Below are 23,678 nucleotides of genomic sequence, written 5' to 3' on the forward strand. Positions count from 1 at the left end.
TTACATTGGTGACATTATGCTGAATGGACTTAGAAAGAACTATCAACAATTCTAGACTTATTGATATATGACATTTGCATGTAAGAAGGAAGTATGTGAACCCAACAAAAATTCAGTGATTTCCACTCCATAAATTTTCCAGGAGTCCAGTGTTGTGGGGCATATTTAAATTTCCCTTCCAAGCTGAAAAATAATGTATTGCATCTCGCCCCTCCTAGAAACAAACAGGGGTATGTGATAGTTAAGGTTCTCGGTCAACCTATGAGCAAGCATAGTTAACTCTATGATGAATGGCTATGAGCAGCAAATCAATCGAAAGGATGTTTCCTTGGGGGTGTGACCTGCTTCCAATATAACTGACACTGAAGCAAAGTTTGCTTTCTTTCTGCTGGGTTAGATCTTGCATCTGGCTCATCCTCTAGGCCCTACTTCTTTGGACTTGAGCCAGTGGCCTGCTTTATTATCTGTCTGCCTGCCTGTCTGTCAGCTGGACTTGGTTCATCTGATCCAGACTCAGGACTCTTCCACATCTACAATTGTGAGCCATTTTCTTGATATAAACGTCTTTATATATTTATATATAAAGTTTCACTGGTTTGCTTCTCTAGAAAACTTAGCCCAAGACAGAGCACAACACCTGGTGAGTCTCTTTGGATTTTGGAGACAACCTATCCGTGTGACCAATCAAATTGCTAGTTTTGACTGGGATCCAGTATAAGAGAAGGTTTGGCAACAGATTCAGGCTGCTACTGGAAGTTCTATGCTACTTGGGCCATCGACCTGACTCATCCATTGGTGCCTAAAGAGTCAGAGGCAGATAGAGATGCTGTCTGAGGTCCTGCAGTCCCCTGGAGGTTAATAATGGCACCGACCCTTAGGACTAGGACTTTGGAGTGAAACCCTGCCAGTTTCCCCTGGTAACTGTTCTCCTCCGGAAAAACAGTTTAAGGCTTGTTAGACCTTAGTAGAGACTGAACATTTAAAAAAAAATGTTTTATTGTGAATTATGTGATAGTTTACATGGGAGAACATTTGTTTTATATTCATCCTATCATATATCATTTCATTGCTATGGTTACAATCCACTCCATGCATCATCAACCAACCAAAGGGTATACACTACAAGTCTGCCCCCTGGTCATCAGCATACAGCCCCTCTCCCTCTCTGTGTCTAAAGTCCCCAACTGTTCCATCTCTCCACGTCATCATCTCTGACTCCATCTCAGGCATCACTGCTTCTCTGGGGAGACGAAACATTTTATCATGAACTACCAAGTTACCATTCGGCCTGAGTTGCTCATCATGAATTGAGTGTTGAATGATCTAAAGTCATAAAGTTCAATGAGTACAGCTGCAGCTGCACCTCATCATCAAATGGAAGTGGTCTATATGAACTTTGGCCCAAGTAGGCCCTGAAGGCACATGTATGCTACATGAGAAAGTGGCCCAAGTATCTGTGGTCCTCAATCTTTTCACTTTACCTCCCCTCTCCCATTCTGCAGTTATGGCTTCATGATTGGCTGACTGAGGAAGAGACACTTGTGTCTGATCTATCTATCAGCTGCCTCTGTGTAAACAAATACCAGTTGAAAGTGGACCGCTGCAGCATTGGACCTCTTTCAGTGTTTTTCTGAAACACAGTGGTGAAGGGAAATTCACCCAGTGGGCAGAACTTGAGCAGAGCATCGGGTGTTTGTTCTGTTTGGAAGGAGAAATGACCAGGTGTGTGATGGTCAGGGACTTAAACACGATTAGAAAATGACTGACAGGGCGGTGTGGAGCAGAGGTATGTGGACAGACCTCTCTGAATATATCGAAGAAGTGAGTTTTTGTGTCTCATGTAAATGGTCATCAAAGGATTATGTCAGTGGAGGAAGATTTTAGCAATCGAGCGGATAGGATGATGCTCCTGTGGAAACCAGTCAGGGAAGGGGGCGGAGCAGACTGGTTGTACAATATGAAGCAAGTTGTTCTCCTTGGAGCCATCAAGGCAAGAAAAGTCAGCCCACCAGAGTAAACCCCATTCTAACACTGAAATGCAAAGGAAACACAGGAACAGTCTTGTAGGCTCGCTGATCACTGCGCTGGTCAACTTGTGAGTGGAAGTGGGGGAAATACAGCAATGAAGACCTGATCTGAGTTCCACCGTGTTCCACAGACACCATGCTCCATCTTGGGATGAGAGTGAGAAGAGGAAGGGATGGCTGGCTTGAAGGTCAGGGAGATGTGTGAACTCCTGAGCCCAAGGACACTGACCTAGCCACTGGGGCCTAGAGTTCAGAGAGAAGTTACCAGCTTAGAGTGAACCCAACTGACCTAGCTTGGATGGCCTGCTGACCAGAACTCGATCAGAGGAAGATAAAGAAGTTTAATACAGGGAGCAAGTGTGAGCTGCTACAATTTGATGAATTGGACCTTTGCTTATGGATGAAGTTGCCCAAAATTCCAACCGAAAGGAAAGGATTCTTCATGTCATGGATCAAGCTTGCCTCCTCAGTATGCTGGGTTTAGAGGGAGGGGCAGCTTAAATTTCAGCTATCAAAATTGGGGGGCTATAAAGGCATGAAGTTACTGGTTTACAAGCTTTCATGAGGATGCTCATTGTTAGAACGAGAGGGGTAAGATAGAATCCCCACTGGATAGTTTTCCTCTTGTTCAGATGATTCTGGTGATGAGGTGGATAGGGTTTTATGATTCAATTGTGAGTAACTGTTATTAGGACTAATGGCGATGATCACAACTATAAATGTAGAAGAGGTGCAACTAAAAGTGTTGAGCAGTTAATCTGTCATTTCAGGAACAGAGGACCCTAGGACCATCATGAGAGGAGCAAGAGATCCTATCCAGACAAGTGGTGACAACAGAGATGGTGGTGGAGGTGATGGCACAGAGACAGAGCAACAGAGGACTCTAGACCCCTGGACTGAGAAAGGCTGTGTGTCTGTGGGCAGGAGGCTGGCTTGCAAAATGTGCCCTTTGGACATTTAAATGAATATATATTTTCAATGTGGTATGTGTACATTAAAAAAAAGATAATAGAGGTAAATACTATTAGCTGATGGTGCACGGAGGGGATTGTAATCATTGCAATGATTTGTTGAATGTAAAACTGATGATCTGCCCTATAAACCTTCACTCAATTCACAATAAAAGCTTAAAAAAAACAACCCCAAAACCCTTTTCTTAACTTTTTACAATAGTGATCTCATATAATATTTGTCCTTTAGTGACTAATTTCACTCAGCATGATGTCCTCCAGGTTCATTCATGCATGCTGTGAGATGTTTTGCAAATTCATCATTATCTTTCAATGTTGTATTCTACTGTATGTTATCAAAGTTTGTTTACTCATTCAAGAAAAGTGTATGTGGAATATAAGAGATCTTTTAGGATGTCTCTTAGTACTATCATGCCCCATGTGCCCTATAATTAAAGCCAATGGAAAACTATTGTTGTTGTTAAGTGCTGTCAAGATGGTTCTGACCCGTAATGACTCTGTATAGGGTTTCCAAGGAGCAGCTGGTGGGTTTGAACCACCAGTGTGTGGTTCCAGTCCAGAAGTCCACAACTCAACTCAGACATGACCTAGCTGTGTCTTAGACGCTTCAGGAATGAAGGATTGGGTTATCCCACCAGGCAAAAAACCATGATCAGCTGAGGTGCTTACTTAGGGTAAAGGGAATATGGAAATGGGTAGTGAAAGATAGTTCTAAATACGAACTGCAACCACATGACCAGTTGCAGAACTGCAGACTCTCTATTTTTTCCTTGCTTTGCTATATATTTGTGTGTGTATGTGTTTTCTTTCCTCTCATCCCATTACTTATAAAATACAAGATAAAAAAGTGTCTAGTGGATTTTTGGTAGTGTAGTGGTTACGAGTCGGGTTGCTAATCTCACGGTCAGCAGTTCGAAACTACCAAGTGTTCCACGGGAGAAAGATGAGGCTTTCTGCTCCACAAAGAAACCCTGTACAGGGTCACTATGAGTTGGAACCGACTCCACGACACATAACAACAACAAGAAGGTATGGGTTGTGATGATTTATGTTCTGTGTCAATTTGGCTAGGCTGGTTTTCTCAGTGGTTTGGTACACATCGGACGGATGGCTCTTCCATAATGTAATATAATGTATCACTTCTATGATGTGATCAGCCAATCAGTTGAAAGGGGCGTTTCTCTGTGGGTGTGACCTGTCTCCTACATGAATCAATGTTCTGGCAGTACTCTCCCTCTTGACCCTGTACCCTACTTGTTGCCTGACCTCTAGTTCTTGGGATGTAAGCCTGTAGAATTCTTCTGCCACCTGAGCTGCAGATTTTGTCTTTGCCAGCCCCTGATACTCCCTGAGCCAGCAGAGACCTCTGGACTGCCACCTGAGCTGCAGATTTTTATGTTCATTCGTCCCTGCAACCACGTGACACGGAAATCTTCACCCTGTTGCCTAACTAACTAATTTGATACATGCCATCCCCGACATTTGCATGATACAGTTCCTTCACATATATATGTATGTGAGTGTGTATATGTATGGTGTTGTTAAGTGCCATCAAACCATTTCTGACTCACAGTGACCCTTTATAGGGTTCCCAAGGAGTGACTTGTGAGTTTGAATCCCTGAACTTGCGATTCAAACCAACCTTTTGTTCTAGTACTTATCTATAGCATGTTGTTGTTGTTAGGTACTGTTGAGTTGCTACTGACTTATAGGGAGGGACCTTATGCACAAAAGAACAAAACTCTGCCCAGTCCTGCACCAACGTCACAATCATTATGACGCTTGAACCCACTGTTGCTGCCCCTGTGCCACTCCATCTCGCTGGGGGATCTTCTTCTTTTTCACTGACCCTCCACTTTACCAGGCATGATGCCCTTCTACAGGGACTGGTCCCCCTGGATGTCTAACTCCAGGTCTTTGCACATTTCATTATACTTGACTTTGCCTTTTCGAGCTGTCCTTTGAAATGTTCTGGTCAGCTCTTTTACCTCCTCATTTCGTCTACTTGTTTTAGCTTATCTATGCTGGAAATATCCAATGAGATGGATCAGCCAGGTGGCATCATTGATGGCGTCAAGTGTGGCAGCGGTAGTGAGGTTGGCCCAGGATCGGACATTGTTTCGTTCTGCTGTGCATGGGGTCGCTATGAGTTGCTTCTGACTCGATGGCACCTGGCGACGACAACAACAACAACAACAACATGCTGGAAAGCAAGTTTCAGAGTCTTCTAACATCCATTTTAGTCTTTTCCTTCTTTTTGTCCTCTTAGTGACCTTTTGTTTTCTTCCTGTATGATATTCTTGATGCCATTCAACAGCTCATCTGGTTTTGTGTCAATAGTGTTTAGTGCATCACATTTAATCATCTCTAAATTCAAGTGCATTATGGTGGTCAATTCTACTTTGAGAAGGCAGCTCTTCCCCAGTCACACCTTGAATGCCTTCCAACTGGAGGGACTCATCTTTTAGCACTTGTAGCTGACAATATTCTGGTGCTATCTGGCAGCGTTCCACTGCTAGTCATGTTTTCAGTGGCCAAACATTCAGAAGCAGTCTCTTTTTCTTCCTAGTCTGCCTGAATCTGGAAGCTCAGCTGAAACCTGTCCACCATGGGTGACCCTGCTGGTATGTAAAATACAGGTGGCATAGCTTCCAGAATCACAGCAGCACGAAAGCCACCATAGTGCAACGAACTGAAGATGAATGGAGAAGAACAATATTGGTGTTCCAGAAATACCTTCCTGATCAAACCCCTAGCTTGCTTTTTCTTTGCAGCTTTATCATATTTGTTCACATACTGAAAATGTATGAGGGGACTTGAAAAAATTTGTGGAAAAATGCCATTTCCCCCCAAACTTTTTGAAGTTCTCATGTAGATTTTAGTTTTGCCTGATTTTGAACTTTTATGTAACCGAAATAATCTTGTAGAAATGATTCTCCCCTACTCAACATTGTAAAATAACATCCATATATTTGTTTTGTTATCAAGTTTGTCCTTGTGTAGTCACTAATTTACCCTTTTTACTAAGTGGACATTTAGTTTGTTTCCAGTTTTGAGGAATTATGAGCAACAATATACTGGACATTATCATATTTACTGGTGAATGAAAGCATGCATTTCAGGACCCGGGGGTGGGATGGGGGTAGAATTGTGTGTTACAATAGAGTGCTTTTCTGCAACTTGGCTATGCAATACCGGTCTTTGCTTGTCACGAAAAACCACTGTCATTCAGCTGATTCCAATGCACTGTTGTGTTAATAGCGACACTGTTTAGGGTTTCTGAGGAGCAGCTGGTGAGTTTGAACCACTGACCCTGTGGTTCAATCTGACCCCGAAGTCCAGGGCTTATCGTACAGCGCCAAGCTACTCTATATAGGGTTTGTGAGGCTGTGAACCTTTAAGGAGCCTCGTCTTGCTCTCATCGAGTGACTGATATGTTTTAAGTACCAACTTTGTGGTTAGCAGTACAGTATTTATCCTACTATGCTACCAGACCGTCTTAGTGTTCGCCATGGTGGTTATGTGCCATGGAGTCGGTTCCGACTCATAGTGACCCTGTACAGGGTTTCCGAGGCTGTGAATCTTTACGGGAGCAGAAAGCCTCATCTATCTCCTGTGGAATGGCTGTTAGTTTTGAACTGCTGACCTTGAGGTTCACAGCCTGATTCATAACCACTACGCTACCAGAGCTCCTTATAGAGGTTACAAATTCAGTGTCACTAGCAATATATGAGAATTTCTGATGTCCCATACCTTCCACAACACTTGCCATTGTCTGAGTTTTAAATCTGTTCGTATCTACTGAGCGTATTGTGGTTAAGTGCCATCAAGTCGGTTTTGAATCATAGCAACCCCGTAGTGTTTCCATGTAGTGTTTCCAAGGAGCAGCTGGTGGGGATGACCTGGCAAGTTTGTGGTTAGCAGTTCAGTGTTTATCATGCAGCACCTATAAAGAAGTATCCTATTGTTTAAGATTGCTTTTCCATGTCTACTAAGATTCAGTCATTGTTTGTTTATTGGACCTTTGGATTTATTTTGTAAAGTGCCTTTCTAGTCAAGACTTTTGCCCTTTATTTTCCACTGGACTCTGCTTTTATCTTACTGATACGTAGCTCTGTATAGACTCTAAAATTCTGTTGAGTCTAATCTGCTAGCCACTAGCCTCAGGTGGCTAATTAAAAAAAAAAAAAAGTCCACATTTCCAGTGCTCAGTGGCCACACACGCCTAGTGGCTGCCTTAGTGACCACTGCTGAACTAGAGTCCGTTCATTACCATGGATATTCGTGCTGTTGCGATATGAGTCCTTGGCTGATCACTTGCTAACGTATCTTCTTACTCTCACTAGTTTGTCTTTTCATTTATGCGTCTGTGTTATCTTTTGAAGAACAGGTAATTTTGAATTTAACCAATCTTTCCCTTATCTTGATAAAAATCTTAAAGAATTTTCTTCCTATGCTGAGATAGTGGGGATAATCTCTCTTTAAGAAATGGATATGTTTCATTTAACTTGTACTAATATTTATGATATAAGGAGCTCTGGTAGCGTAGTGGTTACGAATCGGGCTGCGAACCTTAAGGTCAGCGGTTCGAAACTACCAGCTGCTCCGCGGGAGAAAGATGAGGCTTTCTACTCCCGTAAAGATTTACACCCTCGGAAACCCTGTACAGGGTCACTATGGGTCGGAACCGACTAGACGGCACATAACAACAACAATATTTATGATACTGATACTATTACCACAATCCAGCCAAATATACAACTTCTTTCTACAATACTGAAGTAATAAATAAGCTAGGGTTTGTAGTAAAATAGCATGCTGGAGGAACTCAATGCAGCTCCTTGTATTTCAACTTTTCACCTTGACAATTCAGCTGTTTAGTAAGTAAAGCCTCTCATGCTTTTAAAATACAAATAGTCCTTCATCATACATCTTTGTACTTTTAGTTCCTATTGTTGAGCCTAAATCTGAAAGATATCCAAGCTAGAATTCTATCTAGTTATTGATAGCCAGAGACATGTTGTATTGTTGTGTAGAGCAACCAGAGCAATCTGGTAGTTGACCATTACTGAACTACTTGGATGAAATGCCAATTATAAGCTTCCTCTGCCCACTCTATACAATAGGTACAATGGAAACTGGGGTGTCAAGGCAGAGACATGTGGGTTTAAAACAAGAAGTCCTATGAGATGGGAAGCAATGCACTCACTGATCAAACTGACACTGAACTATATACCCATCTGCATCCGTCTTTAGGTTGTAAATTCATGGTGGGGAAAGTTTCCAATTCACTACCAGAATTTTGTCAGAACTGGATCTGGGCCAACAGGAATCCGTCTCCACAGTTCTGGAACTGATTTTTCCAGCCTGTTTGGTCCAGGCTTGGGTGGGACAAGCCTGGTTGTTCCAGGTCTGATTGCTCCACGCTAGAAGGTTCAGAAGGAAGAGGTGCTGAGACCTTCTGAGTCACACTGCTGCTCTTCTTGACTGGTTGTGAATTTCCTTCCATCTCTTACATTGCATTCTCTGGTTCTGAAACCTATTTAGAGCTAAGGTTCAGAATGGTGAACAGTTCTTGCATCTGCTAGAAACTGATACCTGTATTTCTGAAATCTCATATTGAGTATACAGAGCTGGGTGTGCGTGAACATGGGTTCTGATCCATTATTTCTTGCCCTGGCCCTTAAACTCCTCCACTGTGCTCTTCTCTCTTGAGGATATTCTTTCAATGTCTCTGCTTTTCATGTTTAGGTCTTTAGTTTACCTAGAATAGTTGTTGTTAAGTGCTGTCGAATTAGAGACTGTATAGGGTTTCCAAGGAGTGGCTGTGAGTTTGAAGCGCTGACTTTGTGATTCAGACCAACCTTGCAGTCCAGTGCATTAGCCTGCAGTGCCACACCAGGACTCCAGAATAGCATGGTGGGTATACAATTTCATTTTTCCCCCTTATGGACAGTCCGTTGTCTTGTTGTTGTTAAGTCCCATCGAGTCGGTACCGACTCAGAGTGACCATATGCACAGCAGAACGAAACACTGCCCGATCCTGGGCCAACCTCACTACTGTTGCCACACTTGAGTCCATGGATGCTGCCACTTGGCCAATCCATCTCGCTGGGGGGTCTTCCTCTTCTTCTCTGACCCTCCACCTTACCAAACATGATATCCTTCTCTAGCAACTGGTCCCTCCTGACAATATAAATGAAGTATGAGAGATGAAGTTTGGCCATCCTGGCCTCCAAGGAGCACTCTGGCTGCACTTCTTCCAACACAGATTTGTTGGTTCTTCTGGCAGTCCATGGCAGTTTCAGTATTCTCCTCCAACACCATAACTCAAACAATGACATCAATTCTTCTACGATCTTCCTTATTCACTGTCCAGCTTTTGCATGCATATCAAGTTATTGAAAATACCATGGCTTGGGTCAGGCGCACCTTAGTCCTCAAGCTGACATCTTTGCTCTTTGACACTTTAAAAAGGTTTTGTGCAAGCTGACAAGGAAGGAGTGATGAACTACTTCTGAATATTTAGTCACTGAAAACCTTATGAATAGCAGAGCCAACTGTCTTATGTCTTATAAGAAGAAGAAAAAAAATCCTTTAATTCACTGCTGTGATTTGTTGTAATTTGTGTCCGTATTTGTGATTCTCTTACTTTTCCACTCTGCAATCCACTTCAATCCATTTCCATTACCCAACCCAAACTGCTAATGCGAAGGTTATCACTCACCTCTCCCCAAAACGGAATGGACACTTTCTAATACTTACCTTAGTCGACTTTTCAGTAGCAGTGACTAGAGCCGACAACTCTTATTTGGAGATGTTATCTGTCTACTCTTGGCTTCCAAGATATTGCCCACTGTTTTCTCTTCTTTGTTGGCTGCTCCTCCTCTCTGACCTAAGAATGTTGGTGCACTTCAAGGGTAAGTCCTAAACCTAAACCGTCATCTCCTCACTCTATACTCTTGTCCTTGATAATCACATCTATTTGCAAGATTGCCAATTCTAACTACATGCCACGGCTCTTGGAGAAGACATTGGGCTTAACTTCAAAGCTATTTTGTCCCATTCGGTGTCATTCAAATTTGATGCAATGTCAAGTCTGGGGTGGTGACTTTAACTCCATGGTACAGGACTCGTAAATGCCCCCCCTTTTTTGTGCATGAGGTCATCGTAAGTCAGGGCAGACTCTATGGTGGCTAACAACATACACCAATATGGTTCATTCTTGTCAGGGAGTGGTTCCCACATTGGCAGGGGGTATCCAAATTGGAGATGCTTGAAAGGGCTTTTAGAAAAACTTTCAGTTGCTCTTAAGAGCGAGCCATTGGAAGTGAGTTCACATTCACATTCTACTCGGCATTTCAGTGGAGTCTCAGGTACACGTTGCTGTTGGTAGCCTGCTCAAAACCATAGCAAAAGCTAGCCTGGGAATAAAGCCAACTGAAGATGGCAGGGAGAGCTGTGTTATAGAACAGAGGTGGGACCCTTACTGAGTTGCACATGAAACCCAGATGACCTCTAGATTTTGTTACATAAACCAGTAAAATCCCGTTATTTTAAAACCACTTTGACTCAGATTTCTGGTTCCTTGTAGCAGAACGTAACCGATTGATTGTTGTTAGGTGTCGTCAAGTTGGTTCTGACTCAGAGTGACCCTGTGCACAATAGTATGAGACTCCAGTCAATACAATTCCCAAATTAACATCTCAAGCCCAGACCTCTCTTCTGAGCTCCATCCATGTCTATGCAAATGCCTACTTGCCATCATTACTTGGTTCTCTCCTAAGCGATTCAAACAGAAGACATTCACAGTGGAACTATTCATCTTTCTTCCCAATGTCCTCTTTCTCCAGGATTTCCAATCACCAACATTAGCAAGTTGTGATTGCTGGAACTATACTGGCCACCCAGTCACTCCTTTCTTCTCTCCCCATCCAATCGAACACCAAGTTCAGCTGTTTCCTAGTAACGCCAACCTCTAAAATATGTTGTTGTTGTGGTTACGTGCCATGGAATCGATTCCGAGTTTCCAAGGCTGTAAATCTTTCCAGGAGCAGAAAGCCTCATCTTCCTCCCACGGAACAGCTGGTAGTTTCAAACTGCTGACCTTGAGGTTCGCAGGCCGATTCGTAACCATTACGCTACCAGAGCTCCTTTTAAAATACGTACTGGGTATAAAATATCTACTTCTTTCCATTTTCAGTTTGGCCATGCTAGTCTTGGAGTCCTTGGGTGGTGCTGCAGGTTAACACGCTGGGCTCCAAGATCAGTTTGAACTGCAAGGTTGGTGGTTCAAGCTCACCAGCTGCTCCTTGGCAACTCTACACAGGGTTGCTATGAATCGGAACTGACTCAACAGCACTACGAGTTGTCACACTCACCTGTCCGATGGATGACTGTACTGATCTCTAACTGGCCTCTTAGCGTTCACTCTCACACCCTCCAGTCCGTGTACCACATAGCATTCCCTGTAGGAATTATGATGACCTGCTGAGCTCCTTGGCAAAGGGAAGCAGGAGTCTTGTAACCACTGTTAGGAACATTTGGTTCCTCCATGGAACTGCAGGCTAAGGCACTGGACTGCAAGGTTGGTTTGAACCACAAGGTTGGAGGTTCAAGCTCACCAGTCACAGTTGGAAGCGACTTGATGGCACTTAACAACAACCCAGGCTATTCTGACCCTGAGGAAATCAAGGAAGACAACACAGCATAGTTAAGTTCATGAACTCTAGAGCCAGACTGTTGCTGTTGTTAAGTGTCATCGAGTCGGTTCCCACACAGTGTGGCCTTGTATAGGGTTTCCGAGGAGTTGCTGTTGAGTTTGAATCGCTGACCTTCCGTGTATTATCATGCAGTGCCACATCAGGACTCCAGGTTCAAATTCGAGCTTCACCAGTAACTAGCCATGTGACTTACTGAAAGCCACAGGGTCTCAATTTCCTCATCTGTAAAATGAGAATGGCACTTACTTCACAGGAGTGTGAAGGGAAAGCCTTCGCAGCCGTTTTGATCCAGTGCATTATCCTGCAATATCCACAGTCAATAAAGCACAGGTCAGCATTCCTGTGCTTTATTGACTGTGGATATTGCAGGGTAATGAAAAGCATCTCTGCTTTTCAGCCAAGATTCATGTTGATGTTAGCAATGATAAATGGACGGAATGGTGGGAGTTCTACTTTATTCTCTAAGGTTGCTATGAGTCAGATTTGGCTTAATGGCAACTAAATATATGCTTATTCAATAAGTAATTCAGAGTTCTTTCTTGGAGGACTTTTAAAAAAAGTGCTTCTACTACCTTCTGGGCTATAGCTTCCAGTGAGAACTTGAGGCCACTGAGTCTATGTAACATATTCAAGACATCTAAACATTTCATGTTGGGTGTGAAGAAATAAAGCACGGTTCTGGATGTCAAGTATTTCACCTATAAAATGGCAATATCCCTATCCTGTCTACCTCCCAGGATCATCCGAGGATAACAGGAAATTATGTCAGAGAGCATCCATGTGCACACCAACATACAAACAGATACCTCTTTGTACTTCTAAGGGTTTGAGGAGGTTATGAAGGGCGCTCTAGAACCTATATTAAGATGAATCCATCCCTGCCCCTGCCCCCACAGACACACAGAGGCCCAATATGTCAGCTGTTAAGAACATAAACCAAAATTATAAAACACAGGTGGACATGGCTAGTAATGTGAAAACAGAGAAATGAAATAATACATTGTGTTTAATCAAGCAACTTCTGAGTTAAAAACAAACAAGGGAACAAATAGCTTTTCAATCATCTTAAATCAGAGATATTGGCACTTCTGAGAATGAGTCAGCCCAATTTAAGAATCTCACTGTTTTTAGCAATGCAACATAAAATTTACTTTAAAGAGTCAAATTGTGACAAGAGAAGAACACATTTAAATCTTAGGCTTCAACTGCAGAACATATGGAAGGTGATACTGTCTTGTTGTTACCAAAGGATCTCAAATATATGCATTTTTATGAACAGGAAACACTTATAAATGAGCATTTTAGCTTAAGTGAAAAAAAAGAAAATTCGCATAGAATTCAGGCATCTTCTATTTTATTTCCTGATGCCCTTGCCAGAAAATAATTATGTTTGAAAGCAGGCTGATTGAATGCCACCTTAATTCCCTGGTAGCATAGTGGGTTACGCATTGGGCTTCTAACTGCAAGGTCAGTAGCTCGAATTCACCAGCTGCTGTGTGTGAGAAAGATGAGGTTTTCTGTTGGTGAAAAGATTTACAGCCTCAGAAACTCTATGCAGGGTGTCATCATGAATTGGAACCGAGTTGACGGCACAAAGCAGCAGCAACACCACCGTAATTCCAGTAAATGTGACCTCCTGGCTGAAGTTTTGATCCACTCATAACTGATTAAAGCCAATATTTTAAGTCTGGTATAATTTAATTTTTAAACAAGTTCTTTACCTTGAATTTTCTAGTAAACAGCTTGTGTTAATTAATACAATTCTTACAACCTGTGGAGATTTTATAATGGATCTCTAAAGGAAGTTGGAAGTACAGGCTTACGAAATAACTCTAGATAATAAAATGTATAATGTTTTAGGTCTGCAATTAGCAATCTTGGGTGTATAAACATTACATGCTATAAAAATCCAAATGAATGCCAAAGGGAATCACGTTTCAAAGTAAGCTGGACAGAATATAAGAAAAGAGAAAAACACATCTTTGTTTATACAACTGGTTGTTCTTCTGAAGAGATGAGATGCATGCTATTCCAGGACAAAACAAATACCCTTCTTTCCTCAGAGTTTACAAAAGATGCCAACTTTTTTTTGAAACTAAATACATTTTAATAGAAAACAAAATACAAAATAACTCTTTTCAGAAAACAGAAATATTTAATCCATTTCCCACAAATCCCCGTTTCCTATGGTGCGTGTGTACTTAGGATCCGCTTCACAAAGTGTCCGTTCCTGGGGCTGCGTGGGGGAGCTGGGCGCAGGGGGCACAGAGGGGAGGGAGGGCGACGGCTCTCAACCAACAGTCACTTGGAAAGTTGATATTTCCTAATTCTGTCTCGCAACTTAGAATTTCAAATTCTTTTTCTTTCTTTTTAACACAATCCTTGTTTTCAGGGGAGAGAGTTCCCAATCAAAGCTCAGTCATGAAAAGGAGCTTTTTTTCTTGCCATCGCTGTAAGCTCCTAAACCATTCTCCATTAAACCCACCCACCCACGTTTAAAAACAAGTCAGCCCGTGTGGTCAGTCTGTCACACAGAAAATGTCCCTTTCTCCTAATACACTGTGCTACCCAAATCTCCAATTTCCCTGACCCTCAGCATTCCAAGGAGCCTTGCCAGTGCCAGGAGCTAACCCTGAAAGAGTAACGCAGAGAAAGTCCTCTGCCGGCGCTCGGTTGCCTCTTCTCAATAATAATTATTACTATAATTACAATAGCAGTAAGGAAAAAAGCCTGCTTCTTTGAAAAGGAAATACTTTTTGCCAGGCCTACCACCCACCCCCTTCCTCAGATTCCCACCCCTTCATTCCTAAACCGATCAGAGTGATCGATACTAGATACTAGTTAACCTTTAGAGCACTGCTTGTCTTGAAAGTGCTTTGCAATCATCCTCTAATCAAATCCAGCCCCGGGTGAGGTCAGTATTCTCTCAGGTCTGCAGCCAGTCAAGAGGCGACCTGGACACTAAGACACCTGCACAGGTCATAGTGGGGAGCTCTGTTAAGCACTTGCCATCTGACCTCCGGAGCATCTGAATTCTTGCTCTCAGGTATACTCTTCACCACCTTTCTCCCCCACTTCAGTCCTCTGACATCTGCGCGGAAGAGAAGGCAGGCGTCTGCCAACAGGAGGGAAGGGAAAGGTTTTCACGGTCAGTGATTTAATCTGTTTGTAGCAAGACTTGCAAATCCTGAGGCCTTCCACCACTGCCCCGAGCCATTAACACAAAAATCAAAATCAATGTTCCTGATTCTCTTGTGTAATCCCGGTCACTAACAGAAGGTTACAGGCCATGAACTGGACACTCAGCACGTTGCTCAGGTGCCCGGTGTAAATACCCACCAGCTCACTGGAGGAGCCGTCGGCTGGAGCACTGCAGTAGGTGTTCCTGATGTCCCAAACGCGCACCGAGTTGTCCATGGAGGCAGAGGCAATGAGGCTGCTGTCGGGGCTGAACGTAAGGCTGGTGATGTTGTCCGTGTGGCCTCTCAACTCTTTATAAAGGGTTCCAGATGCCAAGTCCCACAGCTTCAGCCTCTGGTCCTCGCCAGCTGAGGCCAAGAACTTACCGTTGGGAGAAAACGCCAGGGAAAACACAGGCCCTCGGTGGCCGGTGAAGAGTCTCACGGAGTTCCCCTGCTGAGTACTCCACAGCCGAACGGTCTTGTCAGTTGAACCGGTGGCTAAATAGTTAGAATTCGGATGGAATCGGACACAGTCTACATCTGCCAGGTGCCCTGCATAGATTCTCAGAGGGTAAGTCCGGTCAAATGACCACAGCCTTGCAGTGCGGTCGTGGGAGCCACTGGCAAAGTACAAACTATAGGGGCTAATGTCCAGATCCCACACAGGGTAGGCATGTCCTTGGTACAGCACAGTGTTGGTGAAGTTTCCGAGGTCCCAGTATCTAATGGACATGTCTTCAGAACAAGAGAGCAACCCTGAGCTGTCGGACAGGAACCGTGTTCTGTACACAGGCCCACAATGTCCTCGCAGTATCTTCATTTCTGTGCCCGCGCTATCATCCTCATCCTCCTAGACAAAGACCAGGGATGAGGGAAAGGGTGGAGGAAAAAACATAAAGAAAAAAAAAAACGAAAGAGTTCAGTAGTGGGACGAGGAAATGGAATGGGTGGGGGGGAGACGGGAAGAAAGGGGAGTGTCTGGGTCACCAGTGTCTACCTAGGAAACGACAGTGGCTTTGCTCAGGAAAACAACTCATCACTGAAAAGAACACAAATCGCTTCCCTTCAATCCACTGACAGCTAAAGCAACTGGGTGGATGGTGCAGGATCCGGTGGCACTTCGCACTGTTATGGGTCACAACCGGCTTGATGGCAACCAACAACAACAGCTGAACTTGTAGTAGTTCAAAAGATACAGAGATGGAAGAGTGTTATAGGACTTGATTTGGACCTTACTCCGAGGCTAAGGTTACTACATACTTCAAAAGTTACTTTAAAGATTAATGGAGACCCCCCCCCCCCCCACACACACACAGAGTGGACGGAGAAGGACAGCTTGGACATTGGATACTCAAACGGGGAAGGGAGGACTACAAAGGCAAGAACTGACTGGCTTACAAGCTTTCAAGAGGGAACCTGGTGCTAGGGAGCATGGCGGAAGGCAGAACCTCCAGAAGGTACTGTTCAATCTGTCTGGGCGGAGCTGATGAAAGGAGATACAGATGGGTAACTCGTGAGACTGTAGTGAATAATGCTTATCAGGATGGATTATGAGGGTTGGAAATGCAAAGGTAGAAGTTTTGTAACAAGGGATTCTCCAGGATAGGAGCGGAGGCCTCTGGGACCATCAACGGAGAAGAGCTGAGAGCGGGACCCTACCCAGAGAAACAGAGATGCCTGAGATGGAGGCAGAGATGATGACACGGAGTGATGAAGCGACTGGGGACTTTGGACCCAGAGAGGGAAAGGGACTGTGGGCTGAAAACTGGGGGGAGGAGGGGGAAGAGTAGGGGGTAGGTTTCTGGGATATACCCTTTGGGTGGTTGAGGATGCATGGAGGGGATTGGAACCATGGCAGTGAGATGATATATGATGGAATGAATGTAAAACTAAAGTTCTCCCATGTAAACTATCATATAATTCACAATAAAACATTAAAAAAAAAAAAAAAAAAAAAGATTAATGGAGAACTGTTAGAAGAGTTAAATCAAATGACAGCCTGGACACATTAGAGTTAACAAACTAGAACACAGCAGTTTTCCATAAATTACATGCATGCCTCGATTACCAACCATACGCTGCCAGTAGTCCAGACGAAACAAGGGTGAAGTTTTAAGATGGTGACTTTCTGAAGCATTGCGAACATTCATTCCCCCAAAGTAGCAAAACATGGATTGAGAATTGCATTAAACAAACCAAGTAATTCCTGTTATTCTTAAAAACAATTTCATTTGTGGCGGGGGTGGGGGAAACGACAGAAAAGAGAATCACTAACAGTCTTACAAGAGAAAGGTCCCTTCTTTCCCTACAGTGTTTTCAAGATCCATTTCCCTCCCTCAAGATTACAGTTGTCTTTAGCCTGCACTTCATGTTGTTATCTGCTATGGAGTGTGTTCTACAGCCCTGCTCCATAGGGATTTCCTGTTTATGATCTTTTACGGAAGCAGGTAGGCAGGCCCTTCTTCCACAGTGCCACTGGTGCCTTTGACCTGCCAACACAAATGGCTGCTGCTACCCAGGCTCCCTTTTTAAATCAGGGGAGGGAAAAAAAAAAAAGCATGTCATGTCACATGTTATTAGCAATTTAAATGTATTTTTTACGTGTTGCAATTGTGGTAATATTGCCCACACTGGGCTGAATACATAGTTAAGCAAACCAACACAATGCGGTTATAGTTGGAAGGGCCGCTGAGTCGATTCTGACTCATAGTGACTTGGCATAGGGTTCCCAAGGTTGTAAATCCTTATGGGATCAGAAAGCCTCATCTTTCTCCCATGGAGTGGCTGGTGGGCTTGAACCACCGATCTTGTGGTTTGTAGTTCAGGGCTTATCCTATAGAAAGAACCACAGTGTTCCCAATGTGGCTACTAAAGAATTTAAAATTAGACATGTGGCTTGCATTCTATGCCCACCGGACAAGGCTGAGCTAATTAACAGTTTTATATACAGACGATATAATTGAATATTGCTGAGAGTACTGATTACTTTTCAAACTTAAAGACGATCAGATTTTTGGAGACAACTCAGCAAACATTATATAAACTGAACACATGCTATACACATGGATCTTCATGATGTGGACTACCTGGGTGGTATGCTTGGTTGCTAACGGAAAGGCTGGAGGTCAAGTCCACTCAGAAATGGGTTAGAAGAAAGTTCTGGTGATGTACTTCCAAAAGATAGTCCTCGGAAAAACCCAGGGAGCACATGAACTTGACTGGACGCCCTGGCAACTTGACCAGGAAATACTGGAGTGAGGGAAAGTGCGGTTGTTAGTGTGGATGGCGGTAATGGGCACGTAACTAAAGAGAAATGCAAACCTTTGATTTGCTATGTGCAGTTTTGTAAGGTTGCTAGAATACTAAAAACACATAGTTAGTAATCAGCAAGAGTCAAGTTGATCCCAGTCTTATTCTCATTTCAATGTTGAACAAATGGATGGAAAGTGAAGGCTCCGGTTCTGAAATTCCAACTAACCAGAACAGCAATAGCACCAAGGACGAGACAAGGGGGCTGTTGTGCCAATTCAACACATTTTCAAAGGCTACGTGGATTTCTCTTGAACTAGTAGATAACAGGAGTCGTGTAGAATCAGCACTGGACCATGAGGTCAATTTGAACAGCAAGGTTAGAGGTTCAAACCCTCCATCTGCTCCTCGGAAACCCTATACAGGGTAGCTGTGAATCAGAATGGACTCAACAGCACTTAACAACAACAGTAGATACCAGATGCTCATATAAGACAATCTGCAAATGGAGTCTCGTTTGGTATAATTTACAGAAAAAATTCTTAAACTATCTGAGCTTCTGAATACTGTTTTCTTATTTACACATTAAAAAACCTGAGTTCTAACTCACATAAAATTCACCCTTGATATGGTTCAGTGGAGTCCAGTATATCCACTGAGTTTTCAGTAGACTCACTGAAGGTAAACATGACGATCATCTATTTCCAAAACGTCTCCATACCTCGAAAAGACACTGCGGATCCACCAGCAGTCACCCTCATGGGCTTCTGCCACCAGCCCCAAGCAACACTAATCTACTGTCTCTATAGAGTGCTTATTCTAGACATTTCCTATAAATGGAATAATTCAATATGGTGCCTGCTTTTTTCACTTGTTGTTAAGTGCTGCAGAGTCAGTTCTGGTCCATAGTGACTCTGTACAGGGTTTCCAAGGAGCAGACGGTGAGCTTGAATCACTGATCATGCAGTTCCCACCAACTTCGCAGTCTAGTGCATTAGGCCACAGCACCAGCCCAGGACTTTTTCCCCTTAGCATAATATCTTCAAGGTTCATCCAGGATGTGGCATGTATCAGTACTTCATTCCCTTTTATGATCAAACACCAGAGGGCTTCAGGAAGTTTCTGGAAAATTCCATTTTTTTTTTATTCCATTTTTCTGAAGTCCCCTCATAATAGTTCATGATATGAACATACCACAATTTAGCTATTCATTTGTGCTGGAGGATCAGCACTGGACCATAAGGTTGGTCTGGCAGTTCAAACTCACCAACCACACCTCGAAAACCCTATACAGGGTCACTATGAGTTGAAACTGACTTGACAACAGTTAACAACAACAACAACAAATGTTCTTGAGATCCTTATCAGCAAACTGTAATTCAACTAGACTGATTCTTTACCCCTTAATTTTTCAACACTATGAGAAGAATTTCCCACCCCAAATCACTTGAAACACATACTTGCACTTCAATGGTGATATGGCCACAACTTCTGTGGGACCATTCTGAGAAAAGTTATGAACTCTGTGGATTCTAAACTCTTTCTCCCTCTGCCACATGCTGTCTAAGGTAGTGATTCTCTGTGATATGAAACTCAGGCCACAGGGTTTTTCAAAAACCATCCCCATGCAGACTCAATCACAGTAGACATTTCAACCATATTTCCTGGGTGCTTTCAGGATGGGGTGTGGACACATCCATGGGTACATGAAAGCAAAGGATGGACCTCAGAAAGATAGATGGTAACACCCAGTGTTGATGAGGGGCAGGGAGACCTCACATGCTGCTTTCGAGATTGTAAAATGGTACAACCACTTTCTGCAGAGAAAGGGACGATATTAATCAAAATTTAAAACACACACACACACACACTTTGACCCACTAAGTATATGTCTAATATTTATACTTGCAGATATAATATATATACGATTGCTACTATAAATCTCAATTAAAGCAGTATTAGCTAAAAGTCTTTAATTAAGCTTTAGTGATGTTATCCACAGTTCAGATATTAATCACAATATATACTCACAACATCAACTAGATGTTTTTAAATATAGTTTATTGGGGGGTGGAGCTTGATGGCAAATTAGGGAGAAGTGCAGGGCAGACCTCCGACAGTAATAACAAAGAATACCAGATGAAGCAGGTTCAGGGGACTGTCCCAGAACTGTGAACTACATATAAAAGAACATTTCGAAGGACTGAAGGCTTACTGGCTAGTGGTCTTTGCAGCAGAAGCAAGTAAGGTGGTGTTTTCTGATCTGTGGCTGTCAGAGACGGAACAGGATCAGAGGAGCCCCACCACGGCATCGTCAGAGAGAAAGGTGGGAACATTGTTTCCTGTTCATTGGTCTCTGTCTATGCACCTTCACTCTGCTGACTAGAGGGGGTGCCTGAGGGAGTGGATGCACACCTCCCCCCCATGGTTTCTACTATGCACGCTCAGCAAAGACCTCAGAACAGAACTATGAAGGGGGAGGAGTCAACAGGAACTGATTAAAACAGAACGCTTTCCTAGGATTGCTCCAGCTGGCTGAGCAAGGGGCATTAAAGTCATACCCATTAAAGTTTTTTTTTGGTGTGTGTGTGATTATAAACTATGGTATCCAATCTGGTGTGTTTTTGCTGTTGTGGTTTTTTTGGTTCCCCTTTTACTTTTGGGAGGCTCTTTCTCTTCCTACATTACCCAAGAATAGACAGCAATTGTGGTCATACAGCCAAGCTATAAGCACACCCTAAAAAATCCCATCACCCAAGCAAGAGCCAATACCAGCTGCTATATACCAGACAAACAGCCAACACCTGCTACAGTTACTATGAGTTGAGTAATTAAGAAAAGTGAAAAGGGAAGACCATCTCCTGATCACATCTACCTGGAGGCAATCAGAAAGCTTAATAAGACATCAACATACATTCATCTAATTATTGAAAACATATCTAATAATTGAAGATGTCAAGAGACAGTCGAAGATTACGGCACATGTCCAGAAACAATATAGAGTAACCGAAACAAATAAATTACAAGTAGGCTTTCCATTGGAAGGAGGGCAGGCTTTGGAACTGCCTGAGAAGGAATTCAGGAGCATGATACCGAGGTGTATCCAAATGTTCCACAGAGGGATTGAGAAAAATAAGAAGTAAAGTCAGGAAAGTGCTACAGGAACAATCAAATAAGATAGAAATAGCACTGGAAACAATGAAAACCTGCAAAAAGAGGTCCAAATGATTACTGACAAAATATCAGAAATGGACAAAGGAGTAGAATAAAAGGGCAAAGGAGCAGAATAGAAGAGATGGAAGCCAGAACCAGAGAGCTGGAAGACAAATCTCTCAATACTGCTAAGATAGAAGAGCAAGCAGAAAAAAGCATAAAAAAATCTGAAGAAAGTCTAAGATTCATGCTGGATTACACGAAGAAGAATAACTTGAGAATTTGTGGAATTCCGGAACAAGAAGAATCGTAAGTCCACAGAGGAGATAGTTGAAGAGCTTCTGGAAGAAAATTTCACTAACACCCTGAAAAATGAAAAGATAAACATTCAAGAAGCTAAACAAACCCCAAAAAGGACAGACCCCAAAATAAAATCACCCATAATCAAACTCTCCAAAATCAAAGATAAGGAGAAAATTCTGAAAGCAGCTAGGGAAAAGAGAAGTGTTTTTTATAAAGGCAAGCAGATAGGATTAAGATCTGATCTTTTAGCAGAAACCATGAAGACAAGAAGGCAATGGGGAGACATATATAAAACCCTGAAAGAAAAAACACAAACTGCCAACCAAGAATTGTCTACTCAGCAAAGTTGTCAATCAAATATGAGAGTGTAGTAAAAACATTTCCCAGATAAACAGAAGCTAAGGGACTTTGTCAAAGCCAACCCAGCGCTTCAAAACATTCTAAAGGGAGTTCTTTGGCCTGAGAACCAGCAAGAACAGACAACAACCAGAGACTGGCAACACCACCGGGAACTCAATCAACAGATGGAAGAGTCCAGAACGGAACATAACTACATGAATGAATTCAGAGGATCTGGGAGGTCAGTCTAATATCAAAACAATTACAATGTGAAAGAAGGTAATGATATAGGAATAGAGATCCAGGTGACGAGGAGGTCTGGTAGATTGCAGGGTAAAATTAATACTTTACAACATACCAAGAAAATGAAAGTCCAAGCAGTACATAGAAACATATGAAGCTTAAGAAAAGATACCCATACTAAAAGAAAGAAAGACAAAAATTTCTTTGTTGGTTACTAGGGGTGGGAGGGAGGGGACAGTAGAACATGGGTTAGGAGACAGACACATCACAGTTTGGGTGTTGGGGAGGACAAGAAGGAACAGCGGGATGGAAGAACAAGGTAGATAGGTGAACACTTAGGAAGGTTTGTAAGGGCTAAATAGGACAGAGGTAACTAGTGAGGTATGTTCACCTTAGCCCAACAGGGCTCTGTGATACAGGGATTGAGGTATCGTCTGAATGGGTATATGAAGGGAAATAATGGTAAGATGCTTGACTTTCTTATGAATGTTGGTTTCCCTTGCCTACTATTGTGAAATAGACAATTGAATGAGATATAAAGGAATATTGAGAAACATGATTACAGAAAACTTGTAAGGCTATCTTCAGCCTATAATTGATTGGAATACCTTTGTAGTGTATAGGACCTTAGGTGGAATCCTAAGCCCCATCCAGAACCTATTGCAATGGGATATTCCCACTTGAAACGATATGCAGACCAGCCTGGAAAAGCCAGAGGAACAGAAGATACTTCTTGAAAGAAAGACCAGCAAGGAAAACCAGAAACAAAAATGGCTACTACAAGAACAAGCAAGTTGTTTGCTGGGGAGCCATCAAGGCAAGTAATCAAGTTCCTTTAGGACAAACCCCTTTCTAAGACTAAAACACAAAGTGAACACACGAGCAGGCATGTAAGCTTGCTAGCGACCATGCTGGTCTACTGGAAGAGAGGTAAAGGCAGCAATGAAGATATGGGCTGCATTTGACCACGTTCCATAGACTCCTGTCAACCTGGAGATGAGAGAGAGAAGAGGAAGGGCTGGTTGGTCCTAAGTGTGGTGAGACCTAAGGACTTCTAAGTCTATGGGCAAGAACCCAGCCACAGAGGGCTAGAATTGAGTGACGTGTCCAGCTGATACGAAGTGACGCACAAGAACGCCCAAACTTACAGATAGTACCCATTGACCTAGCCTTGATGGCTTGATGATCAGAACTCGACTAGAGGAAGATAAAGAAATCTAATAAAGGAAACAAGTGTAAATTGCTACAATTTGATGAACTTGTAGTAGTTCAAAATATCACCTGAGAGGAAAGGAGTCTTCACATCAAGGATCAAACATATTCCCTCTCTACACAGCATTAATAGGGATGGGCAACACTGGCTACCTAAATGGGGGGGGGGGGGGCGGGCTATAAAGGCACAAAGTGGCTGGCTTACATGTTTTCAAGAGGGAGTTTAGTTTTGGAGTGTGGGGGAAGTTAGACTCCCCACTGAATAGTCTTCATCTT

General features: G+C 42.9%; 1 protein-coding gene across 1 annotated transcript in view; it reads right to left on the reverse strand.

The window, feature by feature from the left end:
• Window positions 1-14,955: 14,955 nt before the first annotated feature.
• TAF5L (TAF5-like RNA polymerase II, p300/CBP-associated factor (PCAF)-associated factor, 65kDa) overlaps window positions 14,956-23,678 on the reverse strand; it is a 38,719-nt gene continuing 29,996 nt past the window's right edge. Inside the window, exon 5 of the mRNA XM_006868574.1 lies at window positions 14,956-15,753. Within this exon, the coding sequence (XP_006868636.1) occupies window positions 14,956-15,753 (798 nt within the window). The remainder of the gene's footprint in view (window positions 15,754-23,678) is intronic.

This window comes from Chrysochloris asiatica, unplaced genomic scaffold (assembly GCF_000296735.1).
Source record: "Chrysochloris asiatica unplaced genomic scaffold, ChrAsi1.0 scaffold00119, whole genome shotgun sequence".
NCBI classification, from domain to species: domain Eukaryota; kingdom Metazoa; phylum Chordata; class Mammalia; order Afrosoricida; family Chrysochloridae; genus Chrysochloris; species Chrysochloris asiatica.